Source organism: Microcaecilia unicolor, chromosome 5 (assembly GCF_901765095.1).
Source record: "Microcaecilia unicolor chromosome 5, aMicUni1.1, whole genome shotgun sequence".
Taxonomy (NCBI): Eukaryota; Metazoa; Chordata; class Amphibia; order Gymnophiona; family Siphonopidae; genus Microcaecilia; species Microcaecilia unicolor.
In genome coordinates, this window is record NC_044035.1 from 81,470,414 (window position 1) to 81,488,536 (window position 18,123).

At 43.1% G+C, this 18,123-nt stretch overlaps 1 protein-coding gene across 1 annotated transcript in view; it reads right to left on the minus strand.

Annotated features, from left to right (window-relative positions):
• Window positions 1-2,829: 2,829 nt before the first annotated feature.
• TNKS2 (tankyrase 2) overlaps window positions 2,830-18,123 on the minus strand; it is a 163,499-nt gene continuing 148,205 nt past the window's right edge. The window contains exons 26-27 of the mRNA XM_030203045.1: window positions 10,836-10,992; window positions 2,830-5,000 (exon numbers count right to left, since the gene is read on the minus strand). Coding sequence (XP_030058905.1) covers window positions 4,938-5,000; window positions 10,836-10,992 — 220 coding nt within the window. The 3' untranslated portion in view covers window positions 2,830-4,937. The remainder of the gene's footprint in view (window positions 5,001-10,835; window positions 10,993-18,123) is intronic.

An 18,123-nucleotide genomic window follows, 5' to 3' on the forward strand; every position in this document is an offset into this window, starting at 1 on the left:
ACATTGTATGTTCTGTGCAGTTTCTCCACTGGTGGCTGTGGCTCAAGGGACGGGCAGATTGGAAAGCTGTATTATACAGACTTCCATCTTGGCTGTGTTACAATGTCCTGGGATCCAGACTTCTACTTGCTGTATAAAGAAGCTCCAGGACTGTTACGACATCAACAGAAATATCTTAATGCAGCCCGACTTACCATGACAACAACCTGGAAATCAGAAAATGTGCCTCCAATGGCTCACCAATGTTTGGTATATTTCTGACATGGAAAAGCTCACAGCTCAGAAAACTCTCTGCTTAAATGGAGAGAATATGGGGACATTTCTCTATTATGATTTGTGACTGGAAACAGTGTGATTTTTGAGTTCTTCCTGCTGCACTGAGTGTTGGTTTTGCTATATTGTCTTTATTTGCATTAGTTTAGGAGAGTAGGAAGGATGTTTTTGCTATATTGTCTTATTTGCATTAGTTTAGAGGGGTGGATGTTTTCGGTTATGATGCTTAACTTTTATACCATATTTTTCGGACTATAAGACGCACCGGACCATAAGACGCACCTAGGTTTTAGAGGAGGGAAATAGGAAAATTTTTTTTTTCCTTTTTCCCTCCTCTAAAACCTAGGTGCTCCGGTGCGTCTTGTCCGAATCCCTCCCTCCGCGTTCGGGATCGCCCTCCCCCGGCCCTGTCACCACTTCTCCCTACTCACGTCACGCGATCTTCCCTGGTGGTCTAGTGACGTCGGGGCAGGAAAGAGCCCCTCTTTCCTGCCCAGCGCGCTGCTCTCCATCCTCCTGTATGCAGCCTGACGGTCTCGGCGAGATTCAAAATGGCCGCCGAGAATTGAAGTCTCGGCAGCCATTTTGAATCTCGCCGAGACCGTCAGGCTGCATACAGGAGGATGGAGAGCAGCGCGCTGGGCAGGAAAGAGGGGGCTCTTTCCTGCCCCGACGTCACTAGACCACCAGGGAAGATCGCGTGACGTGAGTATGGAGAAGTGGTGACAGGGCCGGGGGGAGGGCGATCTCGAACTCGGAGGGCGGGCGGGTGGGCAGCCAGCCAGCCAGCCAAATCTACCTTCGGACTATAAGACGCACCCCCCATTTTCCTCCTAAATTTTGGGGGAAAAAAGTGAGTCTTATAGTCCGAAAAATACGGTAATTGTTGATATGTACGGTTTGCATTTTGTTTTGTACATTATTGCTTTTACCTCATAAAAAAAAGAGATAAGCATGAGCTCCACAGAAAAGCAGAAGTGAGGCTGTCCCATGCAATACCAGGAACACCTGCATATGGTCAGCAGAACATTCTCAAGGCTCTTATTCATAAAGCTTTAACCTGAGCTCTGATAGATATAATTTATCTGAGAGCTGCTATTCTGCTTGTTCTCAGAGAATCAAGTATTTTCTCTTTCTAGTTAAAATGGTACAATTTTAAGTTTTTACACACCATTCCTATAAATCACAAAGGGAATCAATTGTGGCATGAAGAGCTATGACAAAATATACACAGAAACATGTATGTAGATAAAGACCATCTGGCCTATCTAGTCTTCCCATCCATGCAATCTACTCTCTCTATCATTCCCTTAGACATCCTATGTACTTGTCCCAAGCTCTCTTGAATTCAGATACTGTTTTCATCTCCACAAGTTTGATTCTGTCAGTTAAAAAAAAGACTTTCCATATTTATACACTGAAAGGTTGTTCAAGGTACAGGCCACACTCACATACTTTATAATAGTCAATTCTACATATCTGGTAGCAACTTTAGTCAATTTTTAAAAGGGAAAGTTACTTGCTATGCATTTTCAATTCCTCCAACAAGAAAAGGTTTCAGATAGGGCTGCAGTTCAATCAGAATTTTAATCACAATTAATCTCGTGATTAAAAGGTATATTTATTTTTTTTACCACTGAAGCTCCTTCTGGTTCTGGGCAAGTCACTTAAACCTCCACTGCCCAGAGTCACAGACAGCCGCAGTAGGGAAAAAAAAATAAATTGAAAAATGAACTAGGCAACCCAGAACAGGAGCCACAGCACAGATGAAACCAGGAGCTGGCGATAGACCGTCCACCAGCTGGAGACACAGATATACAGACTAACCAAGTTGCATACCGTCCTATAAAACAGGAGTTCAGTGCTTTCTATTGCCACCTGCTGGTAGATGGTCACAACCCACAAGTCTCCGGATTCAACTGATGCAGGAGCTAAGGAATCTCCACTTTACCCACAGAAATCTCTTATTTTGACATTTTGTAACATCCTAACCATCAGCTATATGATTTAGTCTAAAAAAAAAACAAACAAAAAACTTCAGTGATTCCTCCAGCAGCACCCCTAGAACTGCTAGTTGCAATCTTTTTCTATTCACGATCAGGTATTATTTATCAAAGACCCTTAAAGATAGAAGTGACAAAGAGCTTCTTCCAATGGCTGATGGTCTCATTCTCAAGAGGCAGTATTCATTGGCTCTAACTGTTGGGGAGAATAACAGAACACACACACAAATACACAGTGTATGTATATAGTCCAGGATTTGTCTCAGGTAGCTGGTCTCTGGCCAACTCAGCCATCCACCCACTGCTGGTTGGTATACAATACCTGTCCTTAGCCAGAGGTAAAGATCACTAGGGAAGATGATGCCAAACCACCTAATAATCTGCCAAGAAACTGTCACATAAATGGCAGCCCCTTAAGTTGTTACTTGTATACAGGAGATTCTCATTCATTCTCTCTCTCTATATATATATATATGCATATCTTTATGACTACTTATGCTGTTTGTTACGCTCTACATATTTGCAAAATTTACAGTTATTGCTGCTTCACCAAGCCAGTGAAATTCTTATTTTTATTTAATATTACATTAGCGTGGAATGTGATACAGTACATAGAAGACACTCTTAAAATGAATAAAGTAGCATTAATTGTACATGAAGGGTTGGAATTGCACTTCACAAGAAAATCACAAGACTATCAAATCATTACAGTTTTCATCCTTCAGGGATCTTACGCCAACCCCCCCCTCCAAAACAAAACACACCCAGAAACATTAAGACAAAACCCCATGTTATGGCAATAATACAGGTACCAGTTGAAAAACCATTCCATGCCAATATACTGATTTACAAGACAGAATAGATAACCATTCACAGAAAAAACTATTTCTAAAATAAACACATTGCTGAATACATCAGTGTAAACGGTTTGTGTTATCTTATTTAACCACGAAGTCTGCATGTTTCAACCAACACCAGCATCACTCTATGATTTTAAGAAAAGGAGTAATATATCAGAGTACAGTCATTAAACTTCAGGGTCATGGGATTTTCTGGTAAGATGTTTCAAAGTTTTGATGTATGGCCCGATATGATCTATTGAAAAATACCATAATTAGGGATAAAGTTCAACAATTCAGTTTATGTAAATATGAATTACAAAATAACATTTTAGAAAAATTGTCAGTGGCTGGTAAGATCCCAACCACTGAAACACTAATGCAAGATAAAGTCTTCAGAGAATTAAATTCTTTTCCTCTCTGTTCAAAGTTCTCTCATGAATATTCTCACATTTGCTGGCATTTTTATAAAAATTATTGAAATAAGTCATATGGAACAGTGAAGCTCATGTAAAAAAGTCTTTGACATTCAATTTGAGCAATTATTAAGTAGAAAGTTCCTTGTATCAGGTCTGAAATGGCCCATTAGAAATTAAGCCACACTATACATATGAAAAATAAAATTCTACCAATAGCATCAATAGCATTCCAAAATGATCTTTTTAACAAATCAAGTACAACTGGAGTAAGTTCTAACCACAGAATTCATACTGTACTCAAACACTGTAAATAGGATGTTCAGAATTCCTCCACTATTCATAAAATCAAAATCAAAGAGTAAAATAAACTTTAATAATCATTTTATACTTGCAACAGTATACCCTTGACATATAAATCTTGTAAGTTGTAATCTGGCTCAGTTATGTGGTCATGGTTTCACAAGTCATTTCATGTCTAATGCTGCAACATCAGGCACTACTAATTTTTACTCCAATGAAAAATTTGAAATCCTAGAAGATAATTTTGTAAGACTATGAGAAACCAAGAGACAAAAGTAATGCTGGAAGAAAGCAGTGACAATTAGTTAAGGTACCCTATTATAAGAATCTACAGTCCCACTCTCAAAAATAAGAATTCAAATAGTTATGTATGCCAAGAAGTATTTTGATAAACATTTTGAAATGTTACTCTGGTATAGTTCCAGGAATGCCATTTGTTACAACCTTCTAAATTAATTTCAATTAAACTTTTTTTTTAATTATTAAAATGAATCTGTCATCATTCTTCTCTCTACATTTTGCCTGATCATTGTGTGAGCTCAAGAATTCTCAACAGCGCTAGAATCAACTAGCCATCAATATATAACACATAACAATGCATTTACAAAACCACTCTTCAGATAATTTTGTACAAGAATGCTACTCTAAAACAGTAAATTTATATTACAAAGCAATGTAAATAAATACTGGGCTAGTACAAAAGCTCTTATTTACAGTTTTACAAATGATGTATTCAGTGTAAATGCTGTGCTTAAAGTACACAGTATTAGTAAAACAAGCTCCTTACAGAGGATTATGTTTTGGGCTAGATGTCCATAGTGTTATATAAAACAAGGTTCAAGTCGAACAACTTTTGTGGATAATTTAATACAGACATCCATTTTTAAATGGAACGGCATCTGTTAAAGTGCTGAAGAACAGAAAAATGTTGGATGTTTAAAAAAATGTACATTACTTAAAGCTTTAGCATATCAGAATGTTAGTTCTTTATTCACACTTTTTATCACAAGACTCTTGATATAATTTTGCCTTGACTCAAGAAAACTGGAGGTTTGCTGCAGCTGAGGTATCTTCTGACCTCAGAGTTTGTATCCACAACCAATTTACCCTTCAGGTGTGACTTCAGGCTTCACAATCTGATATGCAATCAAATATTCTGGATAAGCCTGGAAAAAGACATAGGTCAAGTAAGACAATCCTGAATTTACTTTTGAACTCTTAACTACAACGGGGGATTCTGTGTTCACATGCACCACTGAGACCTTGTGGAAATATGCACAGAGAACACTTTTTGATTTGCTTCCAGTCCACTTGTATTTTTTCCCCAATTTCTGAACTTTTTTTTGGTTCATTTCACACATTTGTTTTAATAAAAAACATTTTTTACAATATGCAAGAAAACGTAATGTGAATTAGAACACTTTAACATGGACTAATCGACTTATGTGCTTTAGATTGATTTAGCTCAAACTAAACTTAAGACATGCTAACTAAATGTGCTCTAATATACAGGCACATTCTAATGTACATTTGTTTTTAAACTTCAGCTCTAATCCAGTAATACTATAAAACAGACAGACATAACTTTTGCTATCCATCATCATGAGCAGACTAGTCGCCAGTTCAAGACGCAAAAGGAGGTGCATAAGTATTGCAATACTGGGATGGACCGAAGGTCCATCAAGCCCAGCATCCTGTTTCCAACAGTGGCCAATCCAGGTCACAAAGTACCAGGCAAGATCCCAAAACAGTAAAATATATTTTATGCTTCTTATTCTAGAAACAAGCAGTGGATTTTTCCCCAAGTCATTTTAATAATGGCTTATGGACTTATTTTAGGAAGCTATCCAAACCATTTTTAAACCCCGCTAAGCTAACTGCTTTTACTACAAATTCCAGAGTTTAATTACACGTTGAGTGAAGACATTTTTTTTCTCATTTGTTTTAAATTTACTAGTCCTAGTATTTTTGGAAAGAGCAAACATGCGATTCACATCTACCCGTTTCAGTCCACTCATTATTTTATAGACCTCTATCATATCTCCCCTCAGCCGTCTCTACTCCAAGCTGAAAAGCCGTAGTCACTTTAGCCTTTCCTCTCAGGGAAGTTGTCCCATCCCCTTTATCATTTTCATCGCCCTTCTCTGTCTCTTTTCTAATTCCACTATATCTTTTTTTAAGATGCAGTGACCAGAAATGCACATATTTGAGGTGCGGTTGAACCATGGAACAATACAAAGAGAGTATAATGTTTTCCATTCCTTTCCTAATAATACCTAACATTCTATTTGCTTTCTTAGCCACCGCATCTGCACACTGACCAGAGGGTTTCAACGCATCAATGATGATACCTAGAACCCTTTCCCGGGCTATGACTCCTAATGAGCCTGCAAATAGGTGGGATAATGTGGGATACAAATGTAGCAAATAACCTCGCATTACATAGCTATAGTCCAGGTTCCTCTTTCCCACATGCATCACTTTGCACTTGCTCACATTACATGTCATCTGTCATTTGGATGCCCAGTCTCGTAAGGTTCTCTTGTAATTTTTCACAATCCTCTTGCAACGGTCCCAGCACAGACCCCTTGGGAAACCCACTGTCTACTCTTCTCCACTGAGAATACTGACCATTTAACACTACTCTTATTTTATCATCCTCACTTTAATATTCCCTTATCTCTTGTTTGTCCTAATTAGATTGTAAGCTCTGTCGAGCAGGGACTGTCTCTTCATGTTCAAGTGTACAGTGCTGCGTATGTCTAGCAGCGCTATAGAAATGGTAAGTAGTAGTAGTACTGTTTTCTATCTTTTAACCAGTTTTTAATTCACAATAGGACACTACCTTCTTTCCCATGACTCTCCAATTTTCTCTGGAATCTTTCAAGAGGTACTTTGTCAAATGCCTTTTGAAAATCCAGATACACATCGACCAGCTCACCTTTATTCACGTTTGTTCACCCCTTCAAATAAATGTAATAGACTGGTGAGGCAAGATTTCCATTCACTAAATCCATGTTGGCTTTCGTCTCATTAATCCATGCTTTTGAATATGCTCTGTAATTTTGTTCTTTATAATAGTCTCTACCATTTTGCCTAGCACCGACATCAGGCTCACTGGTCTTTAATTACCCGGATCACCCCTGGAACCTTTTTTAAAAATCAGCATTACATTGGCCACCCTCCAATCTTCCACTACCATGCTTGATTTTAAAGATAAATTAGATGTTACTAACAATAGCTCTGCAAGTTCATTTTTCAATTCTATCAGTACTCTGGGATGAATACCATCTGGTCCAGGCGATTTGCTACTCTTCAGTTTGTCAAGTTGCGCCATTATATCTTCCACGTTTTTAGAGATTTCATTCAGTTTCTCTGACTCGTCAGCTTTGAATATCTTTTCTGGCACTGGTATCTCTCCAAAATCTTTATCGGTGAAGACCGAAGCAAAGAATTCATTTAATCTCTCTGCTATAGCTTTGTCTTCCCTGAGTGCCCCTTTTAACCCTTGGTCATCTAGCGGTCCAACTGATTCTTTTGCCAGCTTCTTGCTATTAATATACCTAAAAAAAACATTTTTACTGTATGTTTTTGCCTCCAATGCAACCTTTCAAAGTCCCTCTTTCCCTTCCTTATCAGCGCTTTGCATTTGACTTGACATTCCTTATTCTTTTTCTTGTTATTTTCAGTCAGATCATTCTTCCATTTTCTGAAGGATTTTCTTTTAGCTCTAATAGCTTCATTCACCTCATTTTTTAACCATGCTGGATGTCATTTGGTCTTCCTTCCTTCTTTTTTAATGCATGGAATATATTTGGCCTGGGCTTCCAGGATGGTATTTTTGAACAGCATCCATGCCTGATGTAAATGTTTGACCTTCGCAGCTGATTTGGATGGGCTGCTGGACAGATTTGGGAGCAGGGCTTCAATGTCAGCTTCAAGTAGTTGGGGAACAAGGCCAGTGCTGAGCAGACTTCTACAGCCTGTGCCTTGAAAATGGCAAGGACAAACCAAGATCAAGTAAGATTACTATGAGTTTATCTTGGTGGGCAGACTAGATGGACCATATAGGTCTTTATCTGCAGTCATCTACTATATTATGAATAGGAAGACAACCAGGAATGTACCTTAAGAATGCACTCCTGATGGCGCTGTCCTCCCTAGACCAAATATCCAATCTGTAATGTTTAACAAAGAATGGAGAGACAACCAGACCATCACTTTGCAAAATATCTTCTGGTACAACTATTCCCAACTCTGCCTAGGATGCTGCTTACACTCGCCATGAATAAGTGCTAAAGGCCCACCAGAACTTCCTTATGACTCAGCAAATACACTGAAGTGATGGCCTCTCAAATTCAGGAGAGACAGAAGACTTGGCAGCCGATGCTCTTTTACATGACTCACTAAACAGACTGAAAATGTGATCTAAAAATGAATTAATCACTGTCCAGTACCACAATAAACACCCATCGAATATCCAGGAACACAGACCTCTTCTGGCAAAGGCTGGCAGGCAAACCATTTAATTTATGTAAAACAGAGAGAGGACCTTCAGCAAAAAGGATGGACTGGTATGCAGTGATACCAAATCCACAGATAAAGAAAGCTAAAGATCCCTACACGAAGAGAGCCTGCAGCTCCAATATGCACCTTACTAAACAAACTGCAGCCAAAAACACTGCTTTTGGGGTCAAATCCTTCAGTATCGTGGCCTGAACGGAGATCCCACTAGAGCTCTCAAACCAAATTGAGATCCTAAAGAAGCACTACTTGATGAAAAGAAGGACAAAGCTACTTCAACCCCTTTAAGCACAAGATACCAGTGTGCTGCCAAAGAAACCTCTTCTACGTGTCCATTGGGACAGGGTAACACTGACAACTGTGCTCCAAATGAATTGAGGGCAAGCCCAATGTTTAGGTTACCCTACAAACAAACCAAGATTGAGGGACTATTGGCTTTCTGTGCCGACAATGCAAGATCTCCACACCAAGACTCAAACAACCTCTAGACCTGCACATAGGCAAGCAAAATGGAAGCTCTGTCCTAAATAAAATGTTTTCATTACCACTGAACAGTCTTTTTGTTTTAACTTCCTTCTCTCAAGGAAGGGTTAAACCATAAGCCAAAAGGGCTACGGATCTGCCATAAGAGGTCCCTGATGAAAGAGGCCTGGTCTATGAGCAGCTGCAGGTGGGGGTCCTGCCAGCAGCTTGATCACATCAGCCTACCATGGTCCGTGAAGCCAGTCTGCAGTCCCAAGGATGACTAGACATGAGTGATACTCTCCATATGAGCAGCCAAGGAGGAAACATGTACAAGAGATCCTCCTGGGGCCATAGTTCAATTAGTGCATCCATCCTTATCAAGGGCTCCCTCCTGTAACTGAAGAATTGAGGCACTTTGTTGCCAACATATCGAATAGTGGTCAACCTCAGCATTTCACAACCAACTGGAATGCCTGGTAGTCAGTTTCCACTCACCAGGAAGACCTTGCTTACTATTATGTCACATTGAGCCCCCAGATACTTAAGGACCTGGGCCAAAACCAGACTGCTTTTTGCCAATTTACCACCCAGCCCAGGATCTCAGCATCTGGAAGTCTCTTAAGTGGCTAACTGAGCAAATTAGAACACCTGTCAAGTAGGAATGGACTGATGCCCTCCCAGCAGGGATAAGACATCACCACTACTATCTGGTATGAACAATATATGAAAATACATCTCCAACAGGTCCAGGGAGGGGAGGAACTTTTCCAAACTGCAATCACTGATTTTAAGGTTCCATGTGAAAGCAGGGTACATGAAGTGCTGTGTTGGCCCCCTGAGGTCAGGACGGGCCCAGGCATTCTCCTTTCTTGAGGACAATGAAGTAAAGGGAAAACCAGCTTCAACCATGCTCCTGTACAGGGACAGGAACCAATGGCCCCCAAACAAAGAAGTCACTGCAGGGGTCACTGACAACTACCCTCTTGGATACCAACCCACAAAGGAACACCATAAAAGCATATAAAAAGGGTTCTGAAAACTGTTAGGCACACACTGCTGGACCCAGATGTACCACTTTGGAGTGGATCAACTGCAACTCAATGGACTCCCTTAGCTCCCCCAAAGGAGAAGGAGCCTCCACTACATTATGCCCCCCTCAAAATAGCTGAGTCTTGAAATGGCCTCAGCTGTAACAGGGGGTAGAGGCTTGCTTATCCAATTTAGTTTCAACAGAGGGAGTGGAGGGAAGGGTGCTTCAACTTGCAGAGTGCTTAGAGAAGATTAACTTGCCTGATCCTTGGTAAGCCACTGCAGTCTGGCCTCACCCAGATCGTTGACCAGCTTCTCAAAAGTCTTCATCAAATAAGAATTTGCCACAAATGGCTAACTTACTGGGGGAGTCCCTTGGCAGCTGAGTTTTTGGACTAGTTGAGGAAATCCTTGCCTTCTATTGATGATGTTACCTGGCGTAACTTTGGAAGAAATAGGAACTGATCCTGTATCCTGCCTACAAAATTTTATCACATTTTAATCTTCCTACACTTTCAGATGTTACTAGATTGCTATTTATAGTATATCTTAATCTTTTTCATCTCCTGACCCTATTCCACCAAAACTAGTAAGATAATTGTACTGCCTTCTCTTCATTTAATTACTTTGTGTTAATAGCCTTTCTTCGGGACAGATTCCATCAAACTGAAAGCAAGCAATAACATTTTCTAAACTAAAGGACTCTGCACCAGTCCAAACTATAAACATCTGCTGAAGGCAGAGAACACTGAAAAGTTTCAGGTTTGCACAACCTCTCCTTATACTGGTGGTGATGTCATCGAAATTGTGTTCCCTGCCTCTAGCAGATTGTTGAGGAGCACAACCCACTTTCTGGACTGGTCTAGGACAAGGAATATCCAGACTATAACAAATGCTTTTAAGTATACAATAAAGAAATGCATTCATATTCTTTAATACTCAGCAAACCATAACTTTACAAGAGAAAAGACACTGAACATTACCTGCTCTCCTCTGTAGATGACATACTCTGCCAAAGCCAATCCATTCACACTAGGCCGGCCAGTAACTGAATGGTGCCCTGGTGGGGAATGAGCCATTTTCATTGCACTGAATTGCAAGAAAGACTTGCCCAACGTTACACGGCAAAACAACAGATGCCTAGGTTAAAGTAATGTTTTAAAAAGTCAGTTTCAGAATAGAATAAAAATCTACCATATCAGTAGACTATTCTTTTTTTTTTTTTTTAATTTTGGGGATTTGTAATCTTAAATTCATCTTGTCAATTTATAAACCCAAATGTTAAGCTCTACATTTAAGGCCTCACTGAAAGAGGGCATTTACCCAGAGTGCGCATACCACAAAAATTTCTTTTTGCATAAGGCCCTTAGTAGCATGAATTTTCAATGCTCCTTAATGGACTGGTGACCACTTAGCAACATTATTACACAACTAGTAAAAAAGGCCCGTTTCTGACACAAATGAAACGGGCGCTAGCAAGGTTTTCCTCATTTAGCAGTTGCCTGTGAGGTGCGATGCCCCCCCTCCCGGCACCATCGCACCCACGGCGATGCATCCGGATGCAGCCATCCGACCCACCATGCCCATCGCACCCACCTTCGCGTTGGTTTGGCGGCGGGGACCCGGAACCCCGCCACCACAAGTCCTGTGTGCTGACTACGGCGTCATCGTCGGCGTTGGTAGCTGTGCAGGGCAGAGTTCTGTGTGTCTGACGTCATGCACGTGCAGGACGTCAGACGCACAGAAGCCCTGCCTCCACAGGCTAGGAACGCCGAAGACGCCGCCGTAGTGAGCAGACAGGGCTTGTGCTGGCGGGGTTTCGGGTCCCCCGCCGGCAAAGCAACGCGAAGGTGGGTGACTCAGGAGGGGGTTATTGCGGGGGGGGGGGGGGGGGGGGGGTGCTGGAGGTCCTTGTGTGCAGCTGCAGCTTTGGGGGGGGGGGGGGGGGGGGTCAACCGTTTGTTTAGTTGATTTTTTGTTCCTGCCCTCGACGTCATGACGTTTGACGCGAGGGCGGGGCACAGATCTGTGGGGTGGCTTCACCACCATGAATCCACGAACCGTTCTGGGAGACTGACTGACTTCAGTGACGTCAGTGTCCTCAGAACGTTGAGGTTGCTTTTTATTATAGTCGATATTATGCTTTCTTAAATTTAGAACATAGCAGCTATGTGTATAAAAATTAAAATGCACACAGACACAAATTTTCAATTAAAAAGCAGAGTGGGAAAGAAATAACACCCTGGAGACTGCCCTCAAGTTCTTTTCATTACCTATGTATTATAAAGCAGGGTATATGAAACAACATGTTGGCCTCTTTGAGGTCTAGGATGTGTCTGAAGCATCCCCCTGTCTTGGTGAAATGGAAAACTGGCCTCTACTGTGCTCCTGCATAAGGATAGGACTTGATGCTCCCAAACAAAGAAGTCTACTGTCATCGACCACTGCACTCTTGCACAAAACCTCTAACAGCAAGAACATGAATATACTGCTTAACAAAAACAGCAAGATACTGAAAACTCTACCCAAAGTAGTATACATTTGTCACCACACACACACCACTCAGAAAAATGTATTTTCTGGGTCTGACTTATTGTCTTTCCTCATAGATTAAAAATAATAATAATAAATGGAAAAAAAAAACCTTTCGAAAATCAGCCCCTTAGTACAGTATCCTTATTTATACATTCAAAACTTTGCTTATTATCTGTCGCTAATACAGACAGAGAACAGGATAAGACTTGAATCTTGTATATTACTTAACATCTGGTTCATAAATAAAAGATTGAACTTGTATATGATTGAGGGTACAAAAGTGATAAATAAGGAGTTAGTCTTAAGACCAGACTTAGAGAGGTGCAGAAGGTATTCAAGAAGGGTCTGTGCAGGGCAAGAAAGAGGATCTAGGACCTTGTCCTCACACCAGACAGCAAACCTCCTCCACTTGAAGGAACACCTCTTGGTGGAATCTTTCCTGGAAGCCAGCAAGACTCTGGAGACACCCCCAGGAAGATGCAAAGAAGCAAATTCTAAGCTCTCAACATCCAGGCTGCGAGGGCCAGGGACTGGAGGTTGGTATGTAGAAGAGATACCTTGTTGTGCTTTATGGGGGTCAGAAAACACTCCAATCTCCAAGGTTCTTCAGAGGATAATTCCAGAAGAGGGAACTAAATCTGATTGGGCCAATATGGGGCTATCAGGATCATGGTTCCCAGGTTTTGCTCGAGTTTCAGCAAGGTCTTCCCCATGAGAGGGATGGAAGGATACATATAAAGAAGGCCATTCCTCCAATGGAGAAGAAAGGCACCTGACGCTAGTCTGTCGGGTGCCCTGAGCCTGGAACAGCACTGAGGGACTTTGCTATTGGAATGGCAAAGAGATCCACAGAGGGGTGCCCCACACTTGGAAGATCTCGCAACGTCCATGTTGAGTGACTACTCGTGCAGTTGCATGACCCTGTTCAGTCTGTCGGCCAGGTTGTTGGATTTTCCCGTCAGGTAGGTGGCTCAGAACTATCCCATTCTGGACAAGCCATTGCCACATCTGGATGGCCTCCTGATACAGAGGGTATAGATCCGGTACCCCCCCCCCCCCCACCCCTCCGCTTGCTGGTGTAATACACTACAACCTGATTGTCCATTTGAATGAGAACAATTTGGCTGAACAGCCAATCTCTGAAAGCCTTTAGAGCGTTCCAGATTGCCCATAGCTTCAGAAGGTTGATCTGAAGTTCTGTCTCCTGAGCTGACCAAGCACCTTGAGTGTGAAGCTCATCCAAGTAAGCTCCCCACCCCAGGCAGGATGCATCCGTTGTCAGCACCCTTTGGGCTGTGGAATTTGGAATAGAAGTCTCACGGTCAAATTCAAACAAGTTGTCCCAGAGGAAGGACTGAGCCAACTTCGGTGTTAACTGGATGACATCCACTAGGTTCCCAGAGGCCTGACACAACTGGGAAGCTAGGGCCCACTGAGCGGTCCCTCATGTGAAGATAGTCAAGGGAGTGACATGCACAGTGAAGGCCTAGAAACCTCAACAACTGCCAAGCTGTGACCTGCTGGCTGACTCAAACCTGAGTAGCAATTGTAACTAGGGCATCCACCCTCGGCACAGGGAGAAAGGCATGCACCTGCTGTGTGTCTAGCAGTGCTCCAATTGCTGAACCGGGAGCAGATGGGACTTGGGGTAGTTTAAAAAGAACCCAAGTAGCTCTAGAACCCAAATAGTTCTCCGCGTGGTCTCATGAGCACTGTCCTTCGAAGTGCTCTTCATCAATCGTCCAGGTGGGGAAACACATGGAATCCCAGTCTCCGTAGCAACGTTGCGATTACTGATAGACATTTAGTGAAAACCCTGGGAGCTGATGAGTCCAAATAGAAACATGCGGTCCTGAAAGTGATGTGTTCCCACCCAAAATCTGAGATACTTCCTGTGGCCTAAAAGTATTGGGATACGAGTGTATGCATCTTTTAAGTCCAGAGAGCCAAGTTTGCGCCTGAATCATTGGGAAAAGGGTGTCCTAGAAAACCATCCTGAATTTTTCTTTGACCAGAAATTTGTTCAGGGACCTTATGTCTAGAATGGGACGCATCTCCCTAGTCTTTTTTAGGACAAGGAAGTACCTGGAACAGAATCTCTTCCCTTCTCCTCGATGGCATGGGCCTTCAGAAGGGCAAAGAGTTCCCTGCAAGTACTTCTTTGTGATGAGAGCTGAAGCAAGATGGTCTCAAGAAGGCAGGGTACAATGCAGGGTGCAACAGAGACGGACTATTTGGAGAACCCACCAGTCTAAGATTACAAAGGGCCACCTTTCTTGGAAAAAGCTCAGTTTCCCCTCCACCAGAGGTCGTCCGGAACGGTCATTGTTATGGCAGCTATGCTTTGCTGGAGCCAATCAAAAACTTGACCCTCATTTTGACTGGGGAGCCAACTAGACCTTAAGCACACGCTGTTGATGAGAACACGAACACTGAGGCCAAGTCTGCTGAGAAGAGCAAGGAGGAGTAAACTTACATCTCTGTGAGTAGTAGGGACCAACTTGCTTGAAAACCTCCTGGATGAGGGTGGTACAGATGGTGTCCGGAGGGAGAGAGTATCGATGGAATCAGTGTTTTTATGAAGTTGCCAACCTCCTCCATCTTCTCTCCAAAAAGATTATCCCCCTGGCACATGGCATCCGCCGACCTCTGCTAGACTGCCGGGTCCAAGTCAGACACTCAGCCATGAGAGTCTGTGCATTGCTATACTCTGGGAAGAAATCCTGGATGCCACATCAAAAGTATCCTAAGCGCCACTGGCCAGGAATTTATAAGCCTTCTGTTTGGCCAGCTGGCGAAGCGATTCGGCCTGCTCTGGTGAGAGAGAATCCACCAAATCAGTCAAACTGTGCACTAGTTCCGCCAAATAGAGACTCGGTAGAGCTGGTATGACTATGTATGGGAGATGGAGCATTGAAGCGCGATACATTTTCTGTCCAATGGACACCAAGTTCAAGCTTATCTGCGCCGAAGCAAAGTCCTCTGGAACTTCTGGCTGGTGTCAAGCGCAGATTCTACCACCTGGGTATGATGAGGCAACTGTGGCTTATCAAACCAGGGGAGCTCTGAATCCGATACATGGTATCAATTTTCTTGGGGAAGGCAAGGACCGACAGACAGGACTCCCAATTCTTCACCGGAACATCACGCACGATCTTGTGAAGCGGGACAGTCAGGGCCTCTCCAAGAGGAGAGCGCAGTCCAGGACTCTAACATCTCAGCCTGGTGACTTGTTCTCAGTCTCCAAATGAATGGAAATGGCACCTGCCATTTCCCTCACAAAAGCTGGGAAGGAGAAAGTCAGGTGGAGACTTCCATCTCTCCTCTGGTGCAGAGGGATCTAATGGGAAGTACTGTGGATATTCATCAGATGCTCATGAGCACTCTGTATCAGTGTCAGCAAAGAACTCCTCATGGAAAGGCTGAGACAAAGCCTGTTTCGAGTATGAGGAACTTGGTCCTTGCCTTCACCAATTCTAAGTCCCTGTGCCCTCAACCATTCTCTCTCCCTCCATGCGCTCTCCCCTGGGCCTTCACCCATTCTCTCTCTCTCTCTCAAATGTGCCTCACCTCCTGTGTTGTTCCTCAATTCCCCCTCTCCCTACCTCATCCACCCATCTCTCCTGGACCACCAGTGGTTCTCCCCCAGTTTACCTTATTTAAATCTTCACCCTGCAGCAGCAGCAGTGTATTAAAATGCTCTCGGCCTGCACCGGGCCTTTCCTTCTGACCCGGCACCCCCTTCTGAAAACAGGAAGTTGCATCAGAAGAGGGCAGGATGGGTCAGACGGAAAAACCTGAGGCAGCGCAGGGCAAAGACTTAAAAACAAAGTAAACAGGGAGGGAGGGTGGTTAATCATTAATCATAGTTAAATTTTTTTAATCGTGATTAATGATCAACGTGTTCCTCAGGACTGGAGATGGGCTGATGTGGTCCCTCTTCACAAAAACGGGGACAGGGAAGAAGTGGGGAAACTACAAGCCAGTAAGCCTCACGTCAGTGGTAGGAAAAATAATGGAGTCACTACTGAAGGAAAGGTTAGTTAACTTTCTGGAAGCCAACGGATTACTGGATCAACTGGCTTTACCAAAGGAAAATCCTGCCAAACAAAATCTGATTGACATCTTTGACTGGGTGACCAAAGAACTGGATGTGCTAGATGTAAGCTACTTGGATTTCAGCAAAGTCTTTGATAAGGTCCCTCAGAGAGGGCTCGTGAATAAGCTGAGAGTGCTGAACTTAGGACCCAAAGTGGTAAAATGGATTGGAAACTGGTTGACTGACAGGCAACAGAGGATGGTGGTAAATGAAACCCTCTCAAAGGAAGTAAAGTGAACAGTGGAGTGTCTCAGGGGTCTGTGAAGGGACCCAATTCTGTTTAATATATTTGTGAGAGACATTGCTGGAGGGTTAGAAGGAAAGCTTTGCCTTTTTGTGGATGACACAAAGACAGCCAACAGAGTGGATACTTTGGAGAGTGTAGAAACCATGAGGAGGGATCGCCAAACGCTGGAAGAATGGTCAAGGGTCTGGAAGTTAAAATTTAATGTGAAGTGCAGAACGATGCACGTGGGGTGCAAAAATCCAAAAGAGATAACATAGTAACATAGTAGATGACGGCAGAAAAAGACCTGCACGGTCCATCCAGTCTGCCCAACAAGATAACTCATATTTGCTGCTTTTTGTGTATACCCTACTTTGATTTGTACCTGTGCTCTTCAGGGCACAGACCGTATAAGTCTGCCCAGCACTATCCCCGCCTCCCAACCACCAGCCCCTCCTCCCAACCACCGGCTCTGGCACAGACCGTATAAGTCTGCCCAGCACTATCCTCACCTCCCAACCACCAGCCCTGCCTCCCAACCACCGGCTCTGGCACAGACCGTACAAGTCTGTTCAGCACTATCCCCGCCTCCCAACCACCAGTCCCGCTTCCCACCACCGGCTCTGGCACAGACCGTATAAGTCTGCCCAGCACTACCCCCGCCTCCCAACCACCAGCCCCGCCTCCTGATCTTGACTAAGCTCCTGAGGATCCATTCCTTCGGCACAGGATTCCTTTATGTACCGGATAGGAGGAGAGAGATTGATAAGCACAGCTCAGGAGAGGGACCTTGGAGTGATGGTATCTGAGGATCTCAAGGCGACGAAACAATGCAACAAGGCGGTGGCCACGGCCAGAAGGATGCTAGGCTGCATAGAGAAGGGTATGACCCAATAGAAGAAAGGAGGTGTTGATGCTCCTGTAGAAGTCATTGGTGAGGCCCCTCTTGGAGAATTGTGTTCAATTTTGGAGGCCGTATCTTGCTAAGGATATAAAAAGACTGGAAGTGGATCAAAGAAAAACGATGAAAATGGTATGCATTTTGCATAGTAAGATGTATGATGACCAGAACATGTATGACCTGGAGGAAAGGAGAGCCAGGGGTGATATGATACAGGTGTTCAAATATTTGACAGGTATTAATCTGCAAACAAAACTTTTCCAGAAACGGGAAGGTGGTACATCTAGATGACATGAATTGAGATTGATGGAAATACGACTCAGGAATAATGTCAGGAAGTAGTTTTTCACCAAGAGGGTGGTGGATACTTGGAATGCCCAACCGCACCAGGTAATGGAGATGAAAACCATAACAGAATTCAAAAATGTGTGGGATAAACAAGTAGGAATCCTGTTTAGAAGGAATCAATCCAAAGAAACTTAGCAGGGACTAGGTGGCGACACTGGTAAT